This window comes from Ambystoma mexicanum, chromosome 1p (assembly GCF_040938575.1).
Source record: "Ambystoma mexicanum isolate Mex_15411 chromosome 1p, UKY_AmexF1_1, whole genome shotgun sequence".
Classification (NCBI taxonomy): Eukaryota; Metazoa; Chordata; class Amphibia; order Caudata; family Ambystomatidae; genus Ambystoma; species Ambystoma mexicanum.
In genome coordinates, this window is record NC_090921.1 from 152772951 (window position 1) to 152800093 (window position 27143).

Below are 27143 nucleotides of genomic sequence, written 5' to 3' on the forward strand. Positions count from 1 at the left end.
TTACAACTAGTGCAGGTGCAAGGTCATCAGGCCCAAGCAGACCGACAAGCTCTGCAACAGGCTCTACAGGTACAAACTGCAGCCCAAGAGCAGGGCAGGGAAGCCCTCAGGATTCTGGGGGAATCAATAGCGGCACACAGGTCACATCCAGCCATACCCCTACTGTGCTTCAAGAATACCAGGCGGGAGATGATCCCAGTTTCTTTGTAAATTTTGAAAGAATAGCTCGAGCAGCACAATGGCCCCAGGACCGATGGTCTTTCTTTCTGGCGCCCCTTCTTACGGAGTGATGCAAGGAGCCTATCAGGCGGGCAATCCTAACGGGGACACCCCATATGCCGACATCAAGAAGTCCGTACTGCAGAGGCTAGGAATGGACGATGAATCATATAGGCTCCAATTCTGTGAAACAGCAAAAGCCCAAGGCAGCTGTTTTACCGAGTAAAAGACCTAACAGAGAAATGGTTACAAACCAATACAGCCACAATTGGGAAGATAAAAGAGAAGATAATGCTTGAGCAGTTCATTGAAGCCTTAACATCACTGCTTGACTCTTTCTGAAGCTATTGATGTAGCCACGGCCTACCAAAAAGCTGGAACCCCTCGCAATGTTACAACGATACCAGCAAGGCACCACCATGATCTTCCCTCCTTGCGCGGTAACAACCGGGGTGGCGCCCCGGAGCAGAGAAAAAGACCTGAACTGAAAACCATTGGGTGGAAAAACAGCTCTGTCCTACTGAAAGGACAGATGCCCCAATGCTTTGAATATGGGGAATGGGGGCACATTGCCCGGTTTTGTACCAAGAGAAACAAGACCGAACCCATGGAAATAGGGACCTTACAACAGCATGGAAATCGGAAGAAGCTGCCCTATGTGATAGAGGTAACAGTGGATGGACATCCACAACAAGCTATGATGGATAGCGGAAGTCGACAGACGGCCATACAACCACATGTGAGCGAACCAGATCCAGGACAGGTGAGATCTATTGACATTAAATGTGTACATGGGGATATTAAAGGGTACCCAACAAAAGAAGTGGTGCTAGGGTTACAGGGGAAGGAACTACCGGTTAAAGTGGCCATTATCCCTACCCTACCTGCTCCCGTCCTAATAGGAACAGACATTCCTGAGTTTGATCAATGGTTAAAGGAAGCCCCTTTTTCACAAACCGAGATAAGAGGAAGGGACATGAGGGGAAAACTCGCCAAGAACCAGAAAAGGAAGAATAAACAGAATGGGGAAAAAGAAGAGGATATTGCCCTCATAGACTGGCGAGTGGGGGCTCATCTGCCATCCTTCCGGACTGAATCCGGTCTAGACGAAACCCTAAAACGAGCCTGTGAACAAGCCTTAAACAAAAGGGAAACCCCAGCTACCACTCCATACTTCAAGGAGAAACAAGGGCTATATTATAGGGTGACCCGAGGAACAAATAACGAAGAAAAGGAACAACTGTTGGTTCCCCAGTCATATCGGAAGACACTGATTCAGCTAGCACATGATCATTCCACAGGAGGTCACTTAGCAGAAAACATGACGGGGAAACGGGTGTTACAGAACTTCTGCTGGCCTGGGATATACGCGGATATATATCAAAATATTGTCAGGAGTGTGTCATATGTCAGAAAACGAGCAACCACATACCAGCCCGAGGACCCATGCAACGAATGCCCCTGATCAAGGAGCTATTCCAGAGGATAGGAATGGACACAGTAGGGCCATTAGAGCTCTCTAGTCGAGGATTTAGGTTCCTCCTAGTAATAGTGGATTACGCCACCAGAAACCCTGAGGCGTTCCCCTTAAGAGGAACCTCAGCTAAACAGGTGTGCGATGTACTATTAACCTTCTGTGCTAGGGTGAGAATACCCCTTGAGATTGTGACAGACCAAGGGAGCAATTTCATGTCAGTTGTAATGAAGGAAGTGTGCAAAACCCTAGGTATACATCACCTAAAAACCTCATTGTACCACCCACAGACAGATGCTTTGGTGGAAAGATATAACAAGACCATTAAACAGATGATAAAGAGAGCCACCAGCCCTAATGGATTGGGGTGGGAACGGGTTTTGCCATGGGTGCTAATGGTTCTAAGGGATACACCCCAATCGTCCACAGGGTATTCCCCTTTTGAGCTGTTATTCGGAAGACAACCTAAGTCGGTGCTGGGATTAATAAAGGACAATTGTGAACAACAAGAAGAAACATCCCTCACGGACTATGTTCACGACCTGAGGGAGCAATTGGGGAAACTGAGTGACTACGCTCAAGAAAACCTGGGTAGAGCACAAGAAAGGCAAGAAAAGTATTATGACCAAGGAAGCAGACCCAGATCCTTGAAGATAGGTGACAAGGTACTGGTACTACTGCCTACCCACACTAACAAAATGCTGGCCCAATGGCACGGGCCTTATCAGGTAACCAAAATCCTGGGACCAGTAAACTATGAGGTGGAACAACCCGAACGGAAAAACAAATATCAAAATTACCACATCAATCTACTCAAGCAGTGGAAAGAAGGAACCCAAAGTGTGCTGTGTTCAACCTTATCAGATATGTCCGTCCCAGAACAATTGGTCCCAAACCAAACTAGTAGCATACAGGATGTGCAATTGGGGGAACAATTTAATGAGAACCAAAGAACAGAATTATTTGCTGTATTGAACCCAGTAGCCGAAACCTTTTCTGGTATACCAGGGCGAACCCATTTGGCAACCCATGCCATACCCACGGAGGAAGGGAAAACTGTACGCCTTAGACCATACCGAATTCCGGAGGCAAAACGAGGGGAGATTGCCAAAGAAATAGAAGAGATGCTGGCACTAGGAACCATTGTACCCTCAAAAAGTGCCTAGTGTTCTCCAGTTGTCTTAGTGCCAAAACCAGACGGCTCCACCAGGTTCTGTATGGACTTTAGGCAGCTGAATGCCATTTCGAGGTATGAAGCGTATCCAATGCCCAGAATTGATGAGCTCATAGAAAGACTTGGTTCGGCCACATACCCGAGTACCCTAGACTTGACAAAAGGCTATTGGCAGATTCCCCTCAAACCTGCTTACCCGGAGAAAACAGGGTTTGCCACACCCCAGGGCCCGTTCCAATTCACGGTTTTGCCCTTTGGGCTACATGGGGCTCCAGCTACTTTCCAGGTACTAATGGATAAAATACTGAGACCACATGAACAATATGCGGCGGCATATCTAGACGACATTATAATTTTCAGTAAAACGTGGAATGAATATTTGTTACATTTAACCCAAGTAATACAGGCGTTAAGAGGCTGGTTTACATATTAACCCAAAAAAATCGAAACTTGCTACCCAAACCACCAAATATATGGGGTATGAGGTTGGAGGTGGTATCGTAACCCCATTGATAGACAAAATTCAAGCCATACAAAAGTTGAGAATGCCGGAAACAAGAAAAGAAATTCGAGCCTTTCTAGGGTTCGTGGGTACTACATGAGGTTCCTGCCTCATTTCTCAACCATAGCAGCCCCCCCTTACGGACGCTCTGAAAACAAACCGTCCCCTACAAATCTCCCCTGAGGCAAAACAGGCTTTTCAAACGTTAATACAAATGATTTCCTCCAAACCCGTTCTACATTGTCCTAACTTTGCCAAAGAGTTCTATTTGCAAATAGATGCCTCAGGATGTGGTTTGGGAGCAGTACTATCACAGGGTACCGAACAAGACCTTTGTCCTATAGCTTTCATCAGCAGGAAACTACTTCCACATGAGATCCCGTACTCTACTCTTGAAAAGGAATGCCTAGCAATTAAGTGGGCAGTAGAGACACTAAGGTATTACCTACTGGGGAAGGCGGTTCACTCTCTTTACTGATCGGTTTTTGACTTAACAACCATACCACTTCATAACAGTTCACAAACCTGGAAGGTATCAATTGGTGGCGGACTATCTATCCAGAGCCATTGAAATGCCCGAACGGCATGAGTCTTTGGGGGGAGTATGTGATGGGGAAACAGTAGCGGCCAATACGGAACAAAACAGGAGGGAGGGGTATGAGTCTAATATCACACCGGACCATATAATGACAAGTTTAAGAGACACGCGGGAACAATTAAAAACCCAGACTACATGTCCCAGAATGCCCCACCAATCAACTATCAAACCGGACAAAACAAATCTAAGAGACACGAGAGAAAAGACACAAACTACATATCCCAGAATGCCCCAACCGATACATAATCAAAACAAAAGCCAGAAAATGGGAATAGAAATCAGACAAGGAAGACGAAAAACCACGTTTCCATATAATGGGGGTTCCGAGCAGGCAGGGGTTAAATACAAGGCTAACTCCGTGAAGTTGAAGCTCGGAGGAGCTGAATTAGCCTCAGGTGTAAGGAGCCCAGGGCTGGGAACGTCCAACGCTAATTGCTGGGGAGGAGACTCACCGGGGTTAAAAGCATCAGAAAACAGCTCAACTTGTATCTCGTTTTGCAGGAGTGGAAGGAGGCTGACAGAGTGGACTCGGAATGGTACGAGGACAGTACCCCATATCGGTGGGCGTATTAGAGGGAAAAGGAAATCTCACCGGAGTGTCCCATACCAGACCTGTAGTCAAATCCGACTGCACAGCAGATGAAGACGTCACAACAGCGTAAAAGGGAAAGTTTGTTTATTTACTGAATTCCGGTCCGAGGCCAGTGTGGAACGGCTGGCTCCAAGAACCTGCCGCAGAGCTTGAACAAGAAGGCTCTGAACCATTCAGGCGTGTGGAGTAAAAGCGCTCGAGTCCTGAATACATGATACTTTAAGAAGAGGAGTTTTCTCCAGGGGTTTGCAAGGTACAAATGGCTGTTTTCGAACAAAGAAAGGCTGCCATTCCTGTGTTCTCCATGTTTTGAACTGCATTCATTTGTGGACAAGTAATATTGCAATCCTTCAGTTTTTTTTTTTTTCCCGAACAGCCTGGAAGACCCTTTATTTATTTTTCGCTATGAACTTTAAGTGAAGTTAATTGGCTAAGGAGAAGACCGGTTGCACCCAACCATTTAACCATTGGTGAGCTGTAAGAATAAAATACTATTGGTTAACTTACCTTCTTGTCTCTGGCTCACTACTTTACAGTGATTTATTCAAAAGGGATAAAAATTAGCATCATGAGAATTTATAGACAGGTATCTGATTCAATTAACTACCATATTCCCAAATCTTCGATCTGGGAAGCTGTAATAACATTTCTTCTAATAACTTGGATTCCCGCAGTGGCATTTTGAGGGGAGCCCAAACAACAGATCGGGCTCAACTTAAGCTGGTTGGGAATATTTGAAATATCTCTGTAGGTGTCACAGCTCCCGAGATAATGGACAAAATAGGATTGCCCATGTAATCCTATGGTAATCTCTAATTAAATTCACATTATTAGTTAAAGGAAAACAACACATTTCTTTTCTCAAAACTTAAATGTAATCCAGGTCATATGAATTTCTGTTGACTTGGCCTGAAATAAATCACTTAATATTTTTTTATTGACCATCTGTGTTCTCATCTTCCTTAAGCAGAGGGGACAACCCTGCCCCCTGACTCATGTGAAATTCTCCTGTAACATATCAATTGTCATCAGCCCCTGGGTTCACCACAAAACGACATGATATTTGGACTATTTTTCAACAGTGAGCAAACAGAGACCCAGCTATAATGGAAGTGGTCAATTCAGCCCAATAAAACTCTTGCCAGGCACAAGCTCCCTCCCCTTCCTGGCTCTGTGAGCTTCAAAGAGATTTCCAGATAGAGGGAGGGTAGACAGTGCTTGCCCTTTGCACCTGATGGGGGAAGGTCTCTGGGCTTAGACACCAATTTTCAGGGTTCTGATAAACAGAAATTAATGCTTTTAAATTTCTGCATTTTCAATCTCTTGCATCACACACAATATATTTTCTCCATCTTCATTCTCGCAGCTTTATTTTAAAACAGTTTTGACAAGCTGACAATGTCTCTAATTTCCTTAATGTGGACCTTTGAATTTACTAATGGCAATGGAGTTTCATGTTTAAAATGTTTAGTGTTGAAATAATTTTAGAGCGAGCCCTATCCACTGGTACAAAAGCAGTGGGCCGATATAAGGCAATCTTAAAGGGCGGATATAGCTGCACGCTCTTACAGCCTGGTGAATAGGGGCATTCAAATTCTACCAAGCGAGATGGTAAAAACCTCTAAGGCAACCAAAGAAGCAGACATTTCCACTTTGCTAACGGCAAATTCAAAAAGGGGAGAGCGTACTAAGGCCATGATTCACGCAGAGGACCCTGACCCAGCCCAAGCCCCATCACTGTTGGAGAAAACGGTGACCAAAACTGACTTGCAAGATCTCCTGGCGGCAATGACTAGGGAATATCAGAAAGGCACTGATGAGCTTATGAAGAAAACCACCAGTCTGAACAAGCGAGTGGAGGAGGTCGAGAACAGAACAGCTGAAGTGGAGACAGTCCTATGTGAGCAGAGCTATGAAATCGGTGAGAGAGCAGACAGAATCGCTGTACTAGAGTTCAGATGCATAGCCATAGAAATGAAGCAAGAGGTTACAGAAAACAGCTCCTGCCACAGTATCGTTTGCCTGTGGGTCTTTCCATATGCAGTACCTGAAGCAGAGCTAGAAGAATTCATCCAGTACCTCTTCTGCTTTGTACTGGCCCTCCCTGACAGCGCCTCAGTGGAATTAGAGTGCATCACACTCAGCCGAGGCAACTGGAAGCCTCCCCTTCGGATGTGTTAGCGAGGGTCCACTTCTCCAAAGTCAAAGAAGAGATAATGAAAGCGGCTAGAGAGAGACTCACCTCGTATCCAGTTCAGGGACGCATCGATAGCAGATCTGGCCACGACTACGCTACTGAAAAGGAAGAGCCTAAAACCACTGACAGAATGGCTGCGGGAGAGGAAGATCGTATACAACTGGGGTTCCCCACGGCGCTGCTGTTTACATCAGAGGGCAAGCACCGGAAGATATGCACCATGAAGGGGAAGCGAACAAGGTCCTCAACCCGTCCGGCTCAAATGAAGGGGGCGATGGCAACTCTACGCAGAGGCCAGCTCCCCTGAAGGGGACCACAGAGTCCTGGGCCCGGGAAAGCAGAAGGCACAGACCCAGGGTTCCGACCCACAAGAACAAGAAAGTTGCGAAGGACTGGGGTGGACCCCTCCACCCACCTTGAACAGTGGGAGGACTGGGACCCATAAGAGTCTGGGGGGGGCCTCCTTAGACCTGGGCAGCAGACCCCAGAGTAGTGTCGAGTCATCAGATGAACTGCTAAGTATCTGTACTTTAGACATATGCAGGCACTGACTTGAAGCTGGTAGGCTCCGGAGCCGATGGTCGTTGAGAGGGGTGGGGGTTCTAGGACAACTGTTGTAGCCACACAAAAAGTCATGTTTGTTGCTGTTGAGATTTGGTTGTCAGAGGCTGGGCCAGTTGTCCCAGAGAACGTGGGCTTGGCTCATGTGTTTTTTGCACTTTAGTTGGATGGGTGGGGGGGGGGATGACATTTTGTGGGGGAATGTTCTGGGGAGCGTGATGCATCACACGGCCATATATGCAACTCTACCTTATTACACAGACAAAGGTTCCCAGGGTACGAGACCTGCATCAGCCGCGGAGCGCATCACACTGGTAGAAGCCCATGGAGGACATCTCAGCTACAGAATTTTGTATGGTAACCTGGAACGTGCAGGGTCTCAACTTTCCTGGGAAGTGAAAAAGTCACGCAAATTAGCAGAGCTGGCTGCAGACATAGGTGGCTTGCAGGAGACGCATCTCCTAGTCTCCAATGAGCGGCGGATAAAATGTGGGCGGTTCAACAGGAGCTACTTCGCCACCTCAAGGGAAAAGAAGAGGAGCGTTGCGCTGCTCTTCAATGGGAAGGTGCCACTAACCGAGGTCATGGTGAAGCAGGACCCAATGCGAATGTACATACTGGTGATAGGGTGTCTGTAAGAACAAACCCTTACAATTTGCATCAGTCTACTGTCCAAAGAGTGCACAAGACAGGTTCCTGTGCACAATCGCCCCAGGCATCACCTCATTTGCAGAGGGCCGAATCTTGAACGGGGGAGTTTAATTTGGTCTCTGACCCAGATAGTTATAAAACCCTGCTGCCGACGAGGGAGGATTACACAAGAACTATAGGGATTGCCGAATTTCTTAGAGAGGTGGGGATAGTGGACATATAGCGGCTCTCCAATGCAGACAACACAATTACACGTTCTATTCCCACGTTCATGATGATCTCTCAATAATAGATGTAATCCTTATGTCCAGCAAGCTTTTCCCATGCCTGGAGGGAGTCAGTATCTTGTCAAGGGTTATATCGGACCACGCCCCGGTGCTATCTTGCATTTGGGTAAATGGCTTCCCACCCGGGCCCCTAAGGCCTTACAAGACGCAGCAATTAGGTGGGAGATATCCAATGCCATGACTATCTATTTTAAGGATAATTCCTCTGTGGGTTGCTCCCTGTCAACGGTCTGGGACGCCATAAAAGCAGTAATACGGGGGGGGAGCTGATAACATGCTTTGCAGCACTAAGGAGAACTGGGCAGATACAGTAAGCTCAGCTAGATGAGAGGGTGGTGGAGCTACAAAAGATGCATAAAGCTTACCAATCCATGAAAGCATGGAGGGATCTTAGAAAAGCAATGTCCTTGCTGGGAATGCACGTAGCCGACAAATCCGCCTGTGCGCTAGCATACACCAAACAATTCTACTAAACAAACAGTAACAAAGTGTACCGGTTACTGGTATATAAATTGAAAAGGAAAAACACTTTGAACAACATCCGAACATTAAGAGGGCCGGACGGATCCCTTTTGGCCTCGGAGGGGGACAAGTTAAGAGTGATGATGGATCATCACAGGGAAGTGATGACCGGGGCCCCAATTGTGCATGTATTGCAAACTAAGTACTTGGCCACCATCACCTCCACGGGGATCCCGCTGGACCAGCTAGACCCCCTTGAACTTCCGATCACTCTCAAAGAGGTAAGAGAAGCCATCAAAGCCCTGGAAAACACAGCTCTGGGCTCCGATGGATTTACTGCTCGATTTTAAAATGTTTATGCGCACGCCTTAGCCCCTCGCTTAACAGATCTTTTTAATTCCTTCCTAACCACAGGTTGCATAACACTATCAATAGAGGAATCTCTAACAGTACTCATACCCAAAATCGTGAAAGACTGTAGTTCGTACAGACCCAGAAAGCTAATGAACAATGACACGAAAAATCTTCTCCAAAATATAGGCAAGCAGGCTTGCTAGGCTCCTACCCAAATTGGTGCGCCCTGTACAAACGGCAAGACATTGGCCCATTATGGGTTTGGTCCGAAGTACACAAAATGGGCCTTAGCTAACTACCAGCAGCCCACTACGTCCCTGAGAATCAACGGGATCCGGTCCTCGAAGTTGTAAATCTCACTGGGCACTTATCAGGGCTGTCCCCTATTGCCTTTAATATTCGCTCCATCGATGGAACCATTTGCCAACACGATACATGCCAACCCGTGGATTAAGGGAATGAGAGTAAGAGGTCTTAGGCGCCGATGACATCCTTCTCTCCCTTATACAGTCGGATGCATCCCTAGAAGCGATGTGGCACGAAATCTCTGCGTTTGGCGAGACCTCAGGCTTTAGGGTAAACTACTCGAAATCATATGCTTTGGGGGTAAACATCCCTCAAAGGTGAAGAGAAACATTGACAAGCAGCGGGCCAATCCCAGGGGATCAGACCCATATTACGTACCTAGGGGTCTGATTCCCGAATAAAATTGAGAAAGTGTATCAGGCCAATTTCCCACAACTGTTCAGAGACCTACTGAATGACGCAGACCGATGGCATAACCAAGCGTTATCATGGTTTGGGAAGATCACTGTGCTCAAGATGAATCTAGTCCAGAGGTTCCTTAATCACTGCCTTTCTCTGCCCGCGGCAATTCCTGTGAGGGAGGCTTGGGAGACTACAAAAGGGAATGATGAAATCTATATGGGGCAGGAAAGCCGGGTAGCCAGGAGAGTCATGCTCCAGGGGGTCGGTCCCCAGCCGCGGCCTTGGAGTCGCAGACATCGGCAGGTACTGCCTAGCAAAGCAACTATATCACTCCTTTGCATGGCACGAGACCGATAACCCACCCCATTGGAAACAAATATGGGAAGCATGGAGCACAGTTCTCCTTTCAGCCCCGTTCCACCACGGCTGACAAGCCAGGCTTCGGGGGCAGGCCCACGGGCTTCCACCAAAAACACTGTTAATTGTTGGAAGAGGACAGTTTGCCGGTGGGGAACCAGTAGCACCCTAGGCCCTCTTACCCCAGTCCGAGATAACCAAGAACTCACGCCGGGGACAGGATCAACAGGGTTTCACAGATGGTGGGAGGGAGGTTTCCTACAGCTGAAAGATTTCTTTAACAATGGGATGCCCCTATCCTTCGAAGAATGCAAAGTAACATTCTAACTCACAAAAGGAGAAAGGTTCGGGTACCGTCAGCTTCAGCACTGGATGTCGCAGCACAGAACGAACGTACAGGGGGTAATAGAGATCAATGCATTAGAACGTAAAATGCTGCGACACAGCAGTGGCAAAGAAAATCACAGCAGCGCGCCTGGGAAACATGGAGAAATTCCACAACACAACACCTGATCCACCTTTTTTGGGTATGCAGAACGGTTTCCAGAGGTAGTTTGTAAACCGCCAAACGTCAGATGGCGTTCAATGCACTGATCCCCGGGTGGAGGGTAATAGGCTGTGGGGCAGAGACCACAAACCTATTCCAGGAAGGACAATATTCAAGACTTTAAACTGTCTCGACTGTGACAGAGACTAAAGATGAACCTAGTAATGTGCATAAGAAAAGACATTATACTACCTGTATTTGGCAATGTGACCGTTTCCTATTGTTGCCCAATGCTTTCCCGGCTTGTTTTATAGTTATATGTGTCCTTGCATGTTTGTTTTAACTTTAAAAGGAAAATAAAGAAGACATTTAGAAAAAAAGAAATGTTCAGTGTTTCAATGCCGCAGAGTTGACAGATTTCTCCATGGCAGCTCTCTGTTTCAGCAAATATGCGCTTAAATGCATCTGTCACGTGTAGCGGGAGTTAGGCCTCATTTCTTTTGATCTTGTCACTCTAACAGAGGGCACATTTAATATTTTTATTTTTCTGTAGACAATGCTGGGATATTTGGCATTAGAAAGTTCAATGCTGGCCATCTGGGTTTGACAACCCACAGTGTGCTTCCCATATTCCTGCACCTTTGGGTCTACTTAGCCAGCTGCAGTTCACGGATGACCCGTGGCTGAATTTACCCCACAGATTCATTGTCATCTTTCCTCCTGTCTTTCTCTGCCTGGATGTCTTCCCGTTTCTTGGGACTCAACTTTTGTTCTTTCCTGCTTTTTCTAAGATTCTCCCCCCTCCATTTACATTTCCCTGTTGAACCTTCCTTTGACTTCTGATCACGGAACCTGTGAGTTATCTTTGACCCCACCTTCTCCTTTCAAACTCATATCTCATTTGTATCTTGCTCCTGTCATGTTTATTTGTTTAACATTAGGAACATTCACCATTTGATCACTTTCTCTTCCAGTAAAACTTTGCTCCAACCTCTGGTTCTTTCTGGACTCTGATATTGCTCTTCACTTTATGTTGGCCTACCCAACCATGTCCCTTCTTCCCTTACATTCTCACTTGCACTCTGCGGTTAGGACCCTATTTGGTCTTCATCCCTCTGTGCACATTTCACATTACCCTGCCTTAAATGGCTCCCCGTCCACCGTCGCTGTGAGTTTAATGTTCTTTGTCTTGTCTTTAAATGTATCCATGCTCTTGCCCCCATCTACATCTGCCCCTTGATTTGCCTTTATCAACGTCCTCAGAATCTCTGGTCTTCTTCTCAATTGCTTCTTGCTGTTCGCCATCTGCCTTACACTGCATCACGCGGTCGTTCATTCCAGCTTCTTGCCCCCATAACTTGGAACTCTCTTCTGCTGAAATCTGTTCTTACTCCCCTCTCTCTTCGTTTAATAAAACATCTCAAATCTCCTCTATTTTTCTCGCTTTCTCTTGATAACTGCTCTTTAATCTTCACCCTGTATTGTGATTGATTTTTCTTTTTATTGTACCGTCTATTGTGAGGAACCAAAGATAAGACTCAGACACAGAGGACTCATGGCGATTGCTATAAACTTGTATTAAAAATAAAAGGGGTTGGAAAATGCCTCACTGTCCCTGCTCTAGGAGGTATTTCCCTACCTCAACCAAAAACAAAGGGTCTGTCCTGTGTCAAGATGTCCAAAGCAAACCGACCTGTGTACGAATTCCTATCCAAGCCTTGACATTCTAAAAGTAACTCTAAGGTGCTAAGTGTATTAGTTTGCCCTTGAAAGTGCACAAATATTCAAAGTTCCAAAAGAAAAAGATAACTCCAACAAAAGGTTCCAAATGGATAGTGTTCACAGTTCCAGGGTATGACTCCCCTCGCCAGTTTCTCTCCACCACAAACAATAGTTGAACAACAATAATGTTTTTATAGCCCAAGAGGACAACTCCTTCCCTTGGTATCTGAAAATCGCTTCACAGACTTGGCTTTGTCTGGTATACTTTGCGGACAGGACTTTCTCAGACAGTTCACTCAATTCACAATCCCAAGGGAAGGGGACTTCCTTAGGATTCTCTTTACACACTTGGCTTTGCCTAGTATACTCTCCTGCCATGGCCACCTCATGTAACTCAACTCTCTCTAATATGGATGTGGGTCCCAGATTCACACAATTCCAAAAGAAAAGGATAACTCTAACAAAAGGATCCAAATCAATAGTGTTCACAGTTCCAGGGGATGACTCCCTTCCCCCGGTTTCTCTCCACCACACACAATATTTCAACAAGAATAAAGAAGTGGTTTATAGCCCAAGAGGAGAACTGCTTCCCTTGGTATTTGAAATTCGCGTCACAGACCTCGAGGGTTCGGATCAGAAAGCATCTGCCTCACGCTGGCCACATGAGGGGAGGTTCCCCCCACAGAAGCAGAGATGACATTCCCAGATTCATCTGACTATTTTATGTCAAATCGCTTTGGATAAATGCGCTATATATGCACCACAAAAAATAAAAATAAATAAAGGTTAATTTCCAATATTGGATTATTAAAAACAGGTTACTGATTTCAACAGGTTGTTTATGCAGGCATGCTCATCATGGACTGACTTTACCAATCTATGGATTCTTCAGAACCCATCTGTAACAGTTCTTGCAATGGTCAACTGCTCAAAAGCAGGTTTGTATCCCTGGTTGCCTCAGTGATTTTAAGAAACAAAATTTGAATCCACCTTTGAAAGGATAATAAAGAATTGGAGAGCGCTAGAAGAAATAACTAACACCCATTACACCCTGCCGTCGGAGATGTCAGAATAAGTACTGTAAATGTGTTCTTGTGCCTGAGGTTTTGTGGCTAACCACACTATGATGAGGCAACGAAATGCCACAATGCATACCAAAGGGACCAACATCTGGAATGATAAATGCCTTGGACTCATTCCCCACCAACACACCACAGACTTTTTTCCATTAGGCTACTATTCACCGAAACGTTGTTGTAAACTACAAACTAGCCCCAATGATGGATTTCATACTTTATGACCTGTGGGAAGGATGTCTGTCCTGTGCTACCGATATCGAATCCCGGCGATTTAATAAAAGTGGTCCATTTCACAATGACATTGAAATACAAATACTTAAATTACTATATTTACTGCTGTCTTTTTTTGAGAAATTACATTTTCAAAAAAGATTAACAAGTGTGAAAGACTGTTGATAAACACTGCAGACGAGAGCATCTTCTGCCTTTCCATTGGGACCCGCAATTGTTATAGGCAGGGCTCCCTCATATCGTACAATTAAATCACCATTCTATGGCCCCGTCCAGGTATACAAAATCTCTGCAGGCTTTTCAAGTATTGGCACCAAACTGTTGCTGGCTCCGTCCTTTTTCTGAGCCCTTGTCTCCACTCATCTCACCTATACAATCAACGTCTGCCTCCCCTCTTGCATCTTTCCTTCAAACTTGCCACTGTCCTCCCACTATTAAAGACACAGATGCAAATTATGAAAAGTCGTAGATAGACCTATCAGAAGTTGACCAATCCGAGATTGGGATGGCGTTTTGATGAGACCTTAAGAGAGACCTGCAATAGGAAGTGGACTTCCCAGGGTTAAGTGAAATCCATATGAAAATGGGCCGTTTCCTGATTTATTGAGGATTTGAGGTATCTTTAGAAGGACTCAACCCACAAGCTGGAAATCTTTGTGATGAGATTTTTTTTTTAAACAACGTGACACTACTCCTGAATAAAGTCCCTGAATAAGAGTTGAGGACTGAAACATGTTGAGTTTGAGAGTCTAGCAATTGCAGACTATCCTAGACAAGCATAAAACTGCATACTGAATATCAGAATATCACTACATGGAATATGTTCTCTATACAAAATGAAATTACTGTATGATTAGCCTTTTATAAGGTTTTTTGTCACGCAGACTAATACAGGTCTTTTATGTATGTATTGTATTTTTCTACAATGATGTGTATTTAACAATTGTATCTTAATAAAACTGTGAACTGATAGTCAAGATAACTTTGTGGCCTAAATGCTGATAGGTCCATCTACCTCTTTTCATAATTTGTATACTCACTTCCCACCAGAAGGTAGAGATATCACTGGCAAGTGATTAGGGTGGGATTCCCTAGCTTAATCAGTGTAAACATAAACAGATGCCATTTATTTATTGAATATTTGTAAGGTACATATACAACAAATGGTGTATCAAGGCGCCACAAGACAAAAAGGTGGGGGGGGGGCACAAGGGAGAAAGATAACAATAACGGTCCTATTAAGCCGTGTGACATTCGGATTGTGCACGTGCAGTAACAAGAAGTGCGAGGGAGGGGCGGGGATCGCCGGTAGGGCAAAATGGGAAGTGCTCAGTGGGAGAGGAAACGCAGGGTAAAGAGGAGAGAGTGTAAGTGAAAGTGGGGGAGGAGGGCCACAGAGACTAGGCAAGTGCTAATGGGAGGGCAGTAGGGCAAACGCCATGGATTGCATGGGGTGCAGGGGTGAGGGTCCACATGTTAAGTGCAAGGAGGAGGGTAGGTAGGTAGGTTGTGGGACCTGGTGCCCTGTAGAAACTCAGAGGGAACCAGGTCTCCAGTCACTGCGGCAGACTGGATGTTAGCATGGGAGGGGAAGAGGGAAGGAAGAAGAGAAAATTAGGGTTTTGAGGAGCTTCCAGAACTTAAGGAGATCCAGCTTAAGCCTGAGAGCGGCAGAGAGACCATTCCAGAGGGAGGCTCCTGTGGAGGAGAGAGAACTTATGCCACTCTCTGCTTAGAGAAGTGCCTGATCTGCAAGGAGTTGGAGCTAGAAGACCGAAGGGCTCTAGCAGGGAGGTATTTAGGGAGAGAGAGTAGTATGTTGCGGGGTCCCGGGCCCCAGAATGCCTTGTGTATGATGCAGAGGGTCTCTACCGTGATCATAGAAGCAACCGGGAGCCAGTGGAGCGATTTAAGGTCTGGAGAGATGCGGTCCCTGAGCTTGAGGCCAAGGACAAGTCTCAAAGTCTTATTCTGGATTAGTTGAAGGGTTTCAAGGGGTAGGTGAGGAAAGGGAGAATGCCTCTGAGAATGCCTCTGAAGGGGTGCAGCGATAGTGGGCCTTCTTGGCAAGGTCCGCGATCGGAGGAGAGAGGGAGATGGAGGAGTCAAAGATGACATTAAGGTTTTTTGCCTCACAAGAAGGTGATCCCATAGAGGGTGACCAGAGGGTAGGAGGTGGCTGGGGTTCCAATGAGAAGGATCTCATTCTTACTGGCATTGAGGCAGAGATCATTGGCAGCACACTACGCCTGAATAGCAGTCAGGGATGGGAGAGAAGGAAGAGGAGGTAGTAGAGGGAAGCTTGAAGGAGAGCTGCGTGTCATCTGCCTAACACTGGAAGTGAGGAGAGAAGGAGGAGATAAAGTGGGCCAGAGTGGCAAGGTAGATGTTGAAGAGCCACGGCGAGAGGATAGAACCTTGAGGTATATCGCAGGTGGAGAGTGATATGGCAGAGAATGGGTCCCAGTTGAACCTGGGAAGGTCGTTTGGAGAGGAATGAAATCAACCAGTCCACTGCCCGGCCTGTGATGCCAAGAGTGTCACAGAGCTGCCTTGTCAGTGTGGCATGATTGACCATGTCGAAGGCAGAGGAAAGAGCCAGAAGGATAAGAATGGAGAGTTGAAATCACGGGTGTTCAGTAGAGCAGTTTCCGTGCCTCTGGCTGCTCTGAAGCCAGACTGGTGGTGGTCGTGAAGACAACCAACAGATTCAGTCTGTTGGATTAGTTGGCCGAGCAGGAGGGGTCAACAGAGGGCTTTTTGAGGAGAGGATGCACAAGGGAATGCTTGAGGGGTAGTAGCAAGGAGCCAGTGGCAAAGGAGTGATAACAGAAATCACCAAGGTTGGCGCCAGGGAGGAAACATTGTCTTTGATAGTTCTGGAGGAGCTGGGGAGCACATATTTGGAGGAGACTTTCATAGAGGGGACTTGTCTAGAGACCTCATCTGCTGCTATGGGCGAGAAAGAGAAGAGTAGGAGGGAAAGGGAGAGGGGGGGCAAGGGTCGCTTGAGAGCTGGAGAGGGAAGAGGGAAGGGAGTAGAGGAGAGTAAGGACAGGATGTCTTGAGTTTTGGTTATCCATCGTCCTTGCCTTACCCAGTATGTATGGATTCATGTGTTGGTATAGCAGCCTCTGTCCTGGCCAGGTCTCATCCTGGTACTTCCCGGAACACAACAATTATCAGCATGCACCAGGTTCTTCAGGCCCCTGGGAAGGATCATGGTTCCAGGTAGCCCGAAATAACTACAAGCAACACAATGCACCGGTGCCCAACGGACAAGAGCAGGCCTGGAACAGGAGGAATGGACTGGTTACCAAAAGGGGAATGGATTAGGCTTCCCCATTCAGGAGTCCAATGGGAGACCAAACACCCACAACAGCCTGCCCAGGCATGATACAGGGAAGCGGCAGTGGTGGGGCTGGAACCAGCAGAGCATGGCAGAGCATGGCACGACTCTATACGAGAACAGGGAGGCCCTCTGTAATGTAAAGAGTTGATACATTTTGTTGTATTAAAAACTGTAAATATGTTCACTTTGGTTTGCTAGTCATGAAGCAGAACATGATGACAAATGTTCTGCTGTGTTCGATGTGTAGAGATGGTCTGGGTAGAACGGCTCGTCTGAGTGTGATCATTGTCGGGGGATCAGTTGTAGCTTTGTTTGCTCGGAGTAATTGCCCCTAAAGTATCACAAGTTCCTTCACATGTTACTTCACCAGGGCGAGCAGGTCCACAAGAGGGCAAAGAATTGCTGGACTCTTGGCTATTTCCCGCATGAGTCGAGAGTGCCTTTGCCAGGAGAGCCTAGCTTCTAGCATGGATCCCATTGATTCCTGGAACACCGGTGGGAACTCCTGATGGGCGTGGCCCAAGACCCCTTCCAAGACCTTTTCGCTACGAGGGTCTTTGGCGCGCTGGGCGACCTCAGTGCTATTCTCTGGCGCCTCAACAGTCACTCCTCCATCAGGGATTCAGATTGGGTTAGCAGGAGAAGTTTACACACATTTTCATACATTAGGACGGAATCTGGGTACACGTCAGCACAATCCATCCATTTTAAGGTTGTTGAGGTGCTGAGCGTTCCAAGGAACACTTTCTTCGTGTTTATAGGGCCAGACGCAGCTGAGCAAGGGTCTGACCGGCATCAGAAAGGGCTTTCTGGCTCCAAGCGGCCGATGTCTAATGTATGTCTGGCGGCCGGGGTCCCGGGAACACCAGAGAGTTTACAGAGCCACTCTGGGCAGTAGCACTCACCCACTGAAGGGGGCAGTCAGTGGGTGAAATGCTGCACCAGCAGGATCTGGGGCAATGCAGCTGTTCTCAGCAAAGGGCTCACCAGGTTCATGTTCTGTACCCCAAGACCCTTCCATCATAGACCTCCATAAGGGACGGGCTTTCCGACGTTGATCACCAGTTCTGGAACCCGGGGGCGCAGCCCCCATCGTGCCGCAAAGCGCACCTCAACCCCCGGAGAGCATGGTCTCCCTCCCTTTGCCTCCGGGCAGGGACACACCAAGCTCTCTAGGACTGGAGGACGGACTGGCTGTGGTCTTCATCAGATGGTCTTGCACCTTCTCCCTGTAGAAGGCGGTTGTACAAGCCCAGAAATCCCCTTATTCTCATAGGGCAACTTGCAGAAGGTATAATGGGCTCGCTTTCCAGTCCAGGGCTGCCATCAACCAGGCCTTTATGAAGTCCACTCACAAGTAGGTATATGGCCGATTTATTCTGCATGAGGGCATAGTGGGTTGCCCAGTTGAAGCTCCCCACCCTTGACAATACACCCAGCCCTACCCACACAGAGGAGCTGGGATTAAAGGACCATCCCGCCCTTACACAAGCAAGGCAGAAAGCAATGGCCTCCCTCCCCTGCCAGATGGGGGTTCATTGGCCAAGCAAAGCTCCCTCCTGGCCGTGCACTCTTCACATAATTACCCCAACATCAAGAGGTGTCCGGGTAGAATGGGAGCCTCACAGGAGAGGCAATGTTCACATGATAATAAGGGGGACCGCCCACTGCAGCAAATTCAATAGGTATTTTTTTATTTTTAAATTTTAATTTAATGCTTTCAAGTTAAACAAGTGGAAAAATACAACAGTGAACTCTTTGAACAATCTAGTCAAGGTAATCTTGATTGATGTTCCATAGTCCTCCCACGCATGCATTGGGAGGGACAAGCTGGAGACTATGCACCAACTCAGAACTTTGCAGAGACACCACTCAAAGGTTGTAAAATGGAGGCCTGCCTTCTCTCCTTGATAGATGTGTACAGGGGACGCGCTGCAGGTGAGGAGCCGGCAACGCAGAGCCGGGAGGTGGAGTATCACAAGGAGATACAGCTGGTGCGTATCACCAGAAAAGACCCTATGACTTGTGCACGCAAGGGGCGCAAAGACAATGCCCACTGCCCCAAACATAATCCCATCCCAAGAAGGCAATCACCAAATCAACAAGCCTCCTTCAATCCAAAATCAAAGGCGGCTCCTTCGACCGCCGCAATAACACTCCCGCCCAACACCACTCCCAGAACGACAGAAGGCCAATCCTTCTTTCAGAAACCTACCATCCTGTGATGGATCGCTCGAGCGAGCAGGCATGCACACCTCGGTGCGCTCTACCATCCAAAGGGACGCACCCGCCCGCCTACCCACAATACTTACTCCTTGACCAGGCTTTGTAGGTTGAGTCTGCAGGAGTCCTGCGTGGTTTCCAACAGATCCTGAAAGTAGAAGAATCGGTGGTGAGATCTCACAGGATTATAGATGCAGACATATAGGTCCATTCCCCGCCCTCACACATGCTCTCTTCTACTGGGCTCAGAAGATCCATCATCACGCCTGATTTTGTTCACTGATCGGTTGATCATCCTGGCCAGCCCAGCCAGTCAGTGGACTATCAATATGAATTCTTCACGCACTTCATCCATCCCCGCTCCATTACTCCATGACCCCCATGTGCTTGGCATCCCTTACACCAGCCACCCCCACACATTACCGCCTCCAAGTGTTTTTGCACACTGCCAGCACTTAATTCGCTGCTTTGCCCTCACACCTTCATCCTTGTGTCTGTCACTTACTTCATTTCTGGCTTAGCTCTCACCGCCTGCTTCCTTCGCTCTGTCCCTTACTTCATTCCTGGCTTAGCCCTCACCACCTGCATCCTTGTCTCTGTCCCCCACTTCATTCCTGGCTTAGCCCTCACCACCTGCATCCTTGTCTCTGTCCCCCCACTTCATTCCTGGCTTAGCCCTCACCACCTGCATCCTTGTCTGTCCCTTTATTCCTGGCTTAGCCCTCACCACCTGCATCCTTGTCTCTGTCCCCCACTTCATTCCTGGCTTAGCCCTCACCGCCTGCATCCTTGTCTGTCCCTTTATTCCTGGCTTAGCCCTCACCACCTGCATCCTTGTCTCTGTCCCCGACTTAATTCCTGGCTTAGCCCTCACCACCTGCATCCTTGTCTGTCCCTTCATTCCTGGCTTAGCCCTCACCACCTGCATCCTTGTCTGTCCCTTACTTCATTCCTGGCTTAGCCCTCACCACCTGCATCCTTGTCTCTGTCCCCCACTTCATTCCTGGCTTAGCCCTCACCACCTGCATCCTTGTCTGTCCCTTCATTCCTGGCTTAGCCCTCACCACCTGCATCCTTGTCTGTCCCTTACTTCATTCCTGGCTTAGCCCTCACCGCCTGCTTCCTTGTCTCTGTCCCTTACTTCATTCCTGGCTTAGCTCTCACCACCTGCTTCCTTCGCTCTGTCCCTTACTTCATTCCTGGCTTAGCCCTCACTGCCTGCTTCTTTGTCTCTGTCCCTCTCTTCATTCCTGCCTTAGCCCTTACCACCTGTATCCTTGTCTGTCCCTTTATTCCTAGATTAGCCTGCGCCACCTGCTTCCTTGTCTCTGTCCCTTACATCATTCCTGGCTTAGCTCTCACCACCTGCTTACTTGTCTGTGTCCCTTACTTCATTCCTGGCTTAGCTCTCAATGCCTGCTTCCTTTGCTCTGTCCCTTACTTCATTCCTGGCTTAGCCCTCACTGCCTGCTTTCTTGTCTCTGTCCCTTACTTCATTCCTGACTCAGCCCTCAACACCTGTTTCCTTGTCTCTGCCCCTTTACGCACTTGCGCACGCCCCCCTCCCATTACGTCGCTTCTCCATTGGTACTAGTGCTGGATCTTGGCTTCCCTTTATTAAGGCCCAAGCAAGCACGGCCTCTGAAGAAAATCCTCCATGCCTCTATGAAAACCCCGCTAAACAAGGCAGCTAAAGTACTGAATGCAGCCATCCATCCCGGGGGTCAGGGATCCCTAGCTAAGACCCCATCCCTCGCCCTCCATCGGGCCACCGTCTCACCTTGTGACTTTCAATCATCTTGCTCAGTCCATTGGAGAATCTCTCCAAGCTCTCCTTCAGGAAAAGAGAAAAGAGACATCAGCATAGGGTGCCCCGTACCCCACTATGCAGGCTCGGACTGGGGCAGAACCATGGTCTCGGGCACCAAAGAAAAAGTGGACCCCGGTTGCAAATGGCAATTCATTCCTTTTAAGACAGACTATTTGAGTAGTACCCAAGAGGGCGGGGGGATTTTCGATAAAATGTGATGCAAATTGTACATTTTAAAGAATATTTATTCAGTAACACTGGTCAAAACTTCTAGCCGCATGGTGAGGTAACTTATCAAACTAGCCCACATGCCCCAAAAAGTGGCCCGCTTTGACCCAGAAAACTGGCCTGCACTAGGATTTTGTGTTTTTTTGGTTCGGACATTGCCCTATTGCCCCGTAGTCCAGTCCGAGCCTGCCACTATGCCCCCAATATCCAATCTCTGCCCCCACCCCCGGTGAATAGCCCTTATTGCCCATGCTTCTATTAGGGGCGTGGCAATGGGGGCTCCAGAAGGCGAGGACCCAGCCGTACTCACGCTCAGCATGGAGTCGTCGCTGGAGGGCTGCGAGAGCTCGCGAATCCCGTTCACGAAGAACTTGCTGTTGGTGCAGTACTGGCGGCCGGTCTCCAGCATCCCCGAGCACAGCTTCACCAACTGCAAGAACGGGGGGGTAAGGGAGGGGAAAACAATGTGAGCCACCGGAAGACAGCGCTAGGGCGCAACCATTGCAGGGTTCCCGACATCAGGGCTAAACATCAACCTTTGGTGAGCAGGGTCTTAAGCCAAGGACGAGTATGCTCGACCTTGTTGCATAGACTTGCATGAGTATAAGGCTGGCGACAATTAACTTCTTGCGAGCCTTAAATTTGCTAAAATAGATTGTTTCCCAATGGTGAATGCTCTTTAGACCTGTGATCGTGATACTCACTTATTGCTTCTTTATCTGATTGATAATCTATTAGCATCAGTATTGGCAGCATTTTTGTTTTGCTATATGATATGATCTATAGGGTTTCACAATTGTGTGTGATGTTTATCTAACATTTCCTCTTCCCATGTATAAAATGTCTCCGATACAAATGCAAAACATCAACTTTGATATGTGAATATGTGAAATCTTCATTTTTATATTTCTTTTTAATTCTCTGTGTTTAGAAAAGTTTTTCATTTTTTAATTGACTTGGTTAGTGTTGCTCTTCAGTTTCCTTTTTTTTACTGTTATATGTGATGATAACTCAAGGGCGACCTCGTGGATATGTGAAACTGAAGAAAAATGCATCCTTTTATGGTCTTATGTTTCATATCATTGCGTTGTATATGTAACTTTTGATAAATCTGTTGTTGTAAAATTGAAAAAAGTTGATTAAATTCAACTAAATTCAATACAAATAAATAAAAAAAGACTTGCATAATAGCTTGGCAGTTGAGGGGTTGTAAAGCAGTCCTTGGCTATCTGGACAATGAGAAGCTAGCCAATAGCAAGCCGCACATCTATCCTCCGCGAGAGGCAAACCCACAACGGCTTAAGCTTTCAATGCCTTTTAGAGCGGTCCTACATCTCCTGCAAATACGTCCTCAAACTCACAGGGTTCAAGCCACATAGATATGCTCGTACAGCACTGGCCGGTCCTGGCAAATGGTGCTTGGTGTTCAGACAGCCTATAGCCTAAGCAGTTCCTGCCTAGGCTATAAGCAGGAACTGCATCTAGAAAACTTCCACAGCAAATACAAGCTATACATTCATATCCATCATATGTGATCCGCTTTAGGTTTCTTTTGGAGGAGTCGGTATGCTCCGGGTTGACCGGCGTAGCCAAAAGTAGCCCCAGGCATGTTCTACTATCAACCTAACTAGGCTGATAGAAGCTAAATCAAATTGTGAGTACAGGTATTTGTATTTATTTGATTTGTATTAGGCACCTGGCCCACAGGCATCTGGGCGCATTTCTTCAAGATATACATGGTTACAGAAGACGGGCAGTACAAAAAAAGTGCAAGGTGGCGAGTGTCACCCAGTAAAACAAACTGAAATATAAAATATACAGGAAACAGAGTACATGTAGGAAGACATACAGTACAGCCTCAGAATAGATGACAGTGTACGAGTATGAGAATGTGTGGTGCATGAGTGTGTGTGTGGGGGACAACATATTGTAGGGTACTCATATTATACAGTAGAAAGCCAGGTGTTGAGAGTTCGCATGTAGAAGCATAGTCCTGGCCAATGAGCCAGGTGTTGCCTTACTCTTGAATGAGTGTAGGATGGTTCAGCTCGGAGTACGTTGGGAAGTGTATTCCAGAATTTAGCCGCAAGGACTGGGAAACTAGACCCACCATTAAGATTTTTGCAGCTTAACTCTAGGCATGGATAAGGTATGGGCATGAGCAGATCTCAGCGGGCGGGAGGAGGAGTGAGGTGTGAAGCGGTTGGCTAAGTATGCAGGGGCCAGGTTAGACTGGCACTTATGGGTCAATGCAAGAGTTTTAAGGGATATTCTGTGAGTAACAGGGCACCAGTGTAAGCTGCGCCTGGTGTCAGATGTGGGCCCTCCTGGGAATGTTGAGAGCAGCTCCGATAGCATTATTCTGCGTTACCTGCAGCTTGTTGATGTTCCTTTGGCTGGTCCTGAGATAGAGGCAATTACAGTAGTAAATTTTGGCCATAATAAGAGTTCTAGCCAGGATAATACAGTTGGCAGTAGAGAGTGAGGAATGGTCTGCATGCAGTAATACCTCCGAGGCAAAAACACTCCCAGCAGGAAAAGGGTTAACTAGCATGGAAACTGTAGATGGGAGGCAAAACAAGAATTCAGGACTTTCCCCCACATTACATGACCAACTGAGGAGGCTCTAGGCTCTGATCCGGAAGTCCTTGCACGCAGACCACTCAATCTTGGAGTCTGAAATAAGCATTGGCAAAGCCAAGAGTTTCAGGTTTGGTGTGGGTATGGGACGGACATTTGCTTGGCACTGATTTAATGACACTCCCTGGACAGAAGGTCAGAACAGCTGGAAAATGAGCGGTTACCTGGGCATATGAAATGCCTAGCTAACAGAGGAATCCGTAACTGGTGGTGTTGTCGTTGCTCGTTTCGAACAGGACTTCAATACATGGAAGAGATAGAAGTCAAGCGGCTCATGTCGCACTTGTAGCCATTTACAGCTGTCAATAAATTATAAACTCTCAGCAGACTGCTTCGAAATAACACTGGCAGGTTAGAGTTTGACGCCACTGCTTAACAGAGCGAGGTCAAAGAGATCCCACGAGGGGGTGTTTTGGACAGTGAGGGGCAGGCGGTGGGCGGGCATGCTCATAGCGATTAGTATGGCTCGGTGTAGTGAGTGGATGGGTAAATAAGCAAACATCCCCCCCTCCAACCCCCCAAGCCATACCTGCCTAACCTCCTGGTTTTCCCTGGAGACTCTGGGTTTTTAGCCTCTTCTCTGGGTCTCCGGGCAAGACCCTGGAGTCTCTGGGTTTTCAGGTCCAGTCCAATCCTCCATCCGATTGGTTACAAACGACGGCTGCCAGTAGCCAATCGGCTGGAGGTGTGGGCGGGACCGGGTGGGACCAAGAAGAATGCAGACTGGAGCAAAATAAACGCGGTAATACTGCTGGATTGAAAACAGTATTGGCGCGTTTATTTTGCTAAAGCTTTCATTCATTTAAAAATCAAAGCTTTCACTCTTAAAAGAACGAAAGCTCAAGCAAAACAAACGCGGTAATACGGCTTTCGATCCAGTAGCAGTATTTAGCGTTTCTTATTTTTTCAGCTTTCATTCTTTTTGGCCAGTTTGCCAGGGCTCAAGTTGCGGGTTCACGTGGGTGGCAGCCACCCACTTCCACCCCCCACCCCACCTTAAGTGAGGAACATTGAAGGACCACTTTGAAATCATGAATTAAATCCTACCTCAGGGATTGAACCACAGCCACCAGGTTTGCAGGCTGGACGCGTCACCACTGCACTACATAACCTCATGAAAAATAACCAGGGTGAAATGTCCAATTTCGGTACTGGAAGTTCCAGGGAAACCTTTGTATTGGTTCTGGGAGTTTAGAACATGGACACATTTTAACGTTTTCAAAAACACTATTTGAAGAAAATGTCCTCTTGGTTTTGTGTGTGTGTTGATTTTATGGCAAGCGTATGCCATTCGACCTGTTCAATGTGGGTGGCTATGAATAGCCAATTTAATGAAATCTATTGCATTTCACTGTAAAGTGCAAACTGCAAGTGTGTTTCTAATGACAGCTTCAAGTGCAAAGGGGCGGAGTCTTGTGTGGCTGTGGGCGGGGCATACATCTCAGGGTGGTTTGATTTTCAAATGTAGGCAGGTATGCCCCAAGCTTTGTGTCCCACCTCACACACGTCATCTCCCTCCTACCTGTACTCTAATGGAATCGTTCTGTCGTATAGGTGGCACGTCATACCCAAGCTAAATGCCGCTTCAAAAAACGGCATTTTCAGTACGCCATGTTTTGGCGCAGCGCTTTGTGCGCTCGGCCGTTTCAGCTCAGCGCTGGCGCAGGTCACTTTAAGACGGGCCTTGTCGGCCAGCAGAGCGCACTAGCGCAGGGACCGAGATATTCATGTTTTTCTTAAATATATTATGAGCCAAAGCACGGGAAATGCAGTGCTTTGGCAGACAGTATATATTTAAGCAAACTGTAAAGGCGCGCCTCAAAGGGACCTGCGCCAGCGCTGCGCCAGCTTCGCCTCACTGTGAATATTTGGATTCCATGGAGTATTGCTGCCCTCATGTGGCCAATAGAGAAAATGCATGATCACTGTATCTGCTCTCCTTTCTCCCGCCCTTTAATATTTCACACAGGATTTCCCCCAACAGATAGTGCCTTTGTTCAAAGGAGAGGGTATATTCTTCCTAAAGAGACTCGAATTTCTGATTTATCCAGCAGATTTAATCAGTCAGTGCTAGGGGAGAAGAGAGAGGTTATGAGCCCAGAACATAACTGAACCAGGAACTGAAGCCTGCAGGTGGGCCGGTGCTCTTGAGAAACGCCACCATATGTTGTCCAAATAAAAGGATGAGACCTCACTCTCTCTTCTGTAATAAGCAATCAACTGTTCCGATATTGCCCAAGTAGTTTTCGTTCTCGTTTCCATGGATTGCGAACTCTTGTCACGTGAATGAATGGTCGTGGGCTGAGAGAATGGCCTGTACAGATTCATGCATCCCAAACATGTCTGCTGTGTGCACTCTTCCACCTGCAGTGTAGTGCAAGGGTATACTTGTAACAGAATGCTGTGGAAGGCAAGTCCAAGGGAGGAGTGGGATGCTGCCAGTGGGGGGAACCGGTGTGCCTTTATTTAAGAGTGTGAAGGGTGGGGTTAGAGCTTTAAGTGGGCCGGGGCTGGCCAGGGCTCACCCCTACTAGCACCAGCCACATTGACCTCTCAGGCAGCCCATTAGCCCAGCGCTGCACGGTTACATGGCTGCCTGTAGCTGTCAACATTTCGGATTAGAAAAAATAAAAATGTATGACCTTTTCTTTTTTCTAATCTGTAATGCTGACACCTGAAGTCAGCCATGTAACCATGCAGCGCGTCAGCTAAACCAGCTGTGTGATGTCTCTTTATTCAGAAACGGGAAGAGGGCTGGGTTGCCCAGCCTCTCCTTTTGTTTCTGAGTAAAGAGCTAACATGCAGCAGGAAGCCCATTAACTGTTCAAGGGTTACCTGGGAGGGACAGCGACCCCTGCAGGCATTTCTTTAACCATGGCTCCTTGAATACAAGTGCTGGGTGGGAGGAAGGGTTCTCTTATTGGGGGCGTGGCCTAAGCACTTCTTCTTAGGCCACACATCCTAACGAGAGCCCCCTTCAATGTATCACCCCACTTAAAGCAATGGTGGGGGATGCACTGCAACCGTTGTTGCTTTTATTTCACCCCCCAGCCCAGCTTCACAATACCTGGCCAATGAGGAAAGTACCTGGGCATTTGATGGTGTCCCCGAGTTATAGAGTGAGTGCCTTTTGATAGCAGTCGCAGGTTAATGAACTGTTGTCTGCCGTAGGATGCCTCACATACAATTATTATAGGATTACATTACAGCACCTGGCCACAGGAAGGCAAAACAT

General features: G+C 47.3%; 1 protein-coding gene across 4 annotated transcripts in view; it reads right to left on the reverse strand.

The window, feature by feature from the left end:
• Nucleotides 1-27143, reverse strand: part of ACAP1 (ArfGAP with coiled-coil, ankyrin repeat and PH domains 1) — a 671900-nt gene that overhangs the window by 346885 nt on the left and 297872 nt on the right. For 3 of the 4 annotated variants that reach the window (XM_069645604.1, XM_069645612.1, XM_069645630.1), the window contains exons 3-5: nucleotides 21579-21698; nucleotides 21011-21064; nucleotides 19320-19378 (exon numbers count right to left, since the gene is read on the reverse strand). In XM_069645604.1, the coding sequence (XP_069501705.1) occupies nucleotides 19320-19378; nucleotides 21011-21064; nucleotides 21579-21698 (233 nt within the window). Of the gene's footprint in view, nucleotides 1-19319; nucleotides 19379-21010; nucleotides 21065-21578; nucleotides 21699-24437; nucleotides 24536-27143 lie in introns of those variants that run through there. The other variant, XM_069645621.1, reaches the window with a different exon arrangement.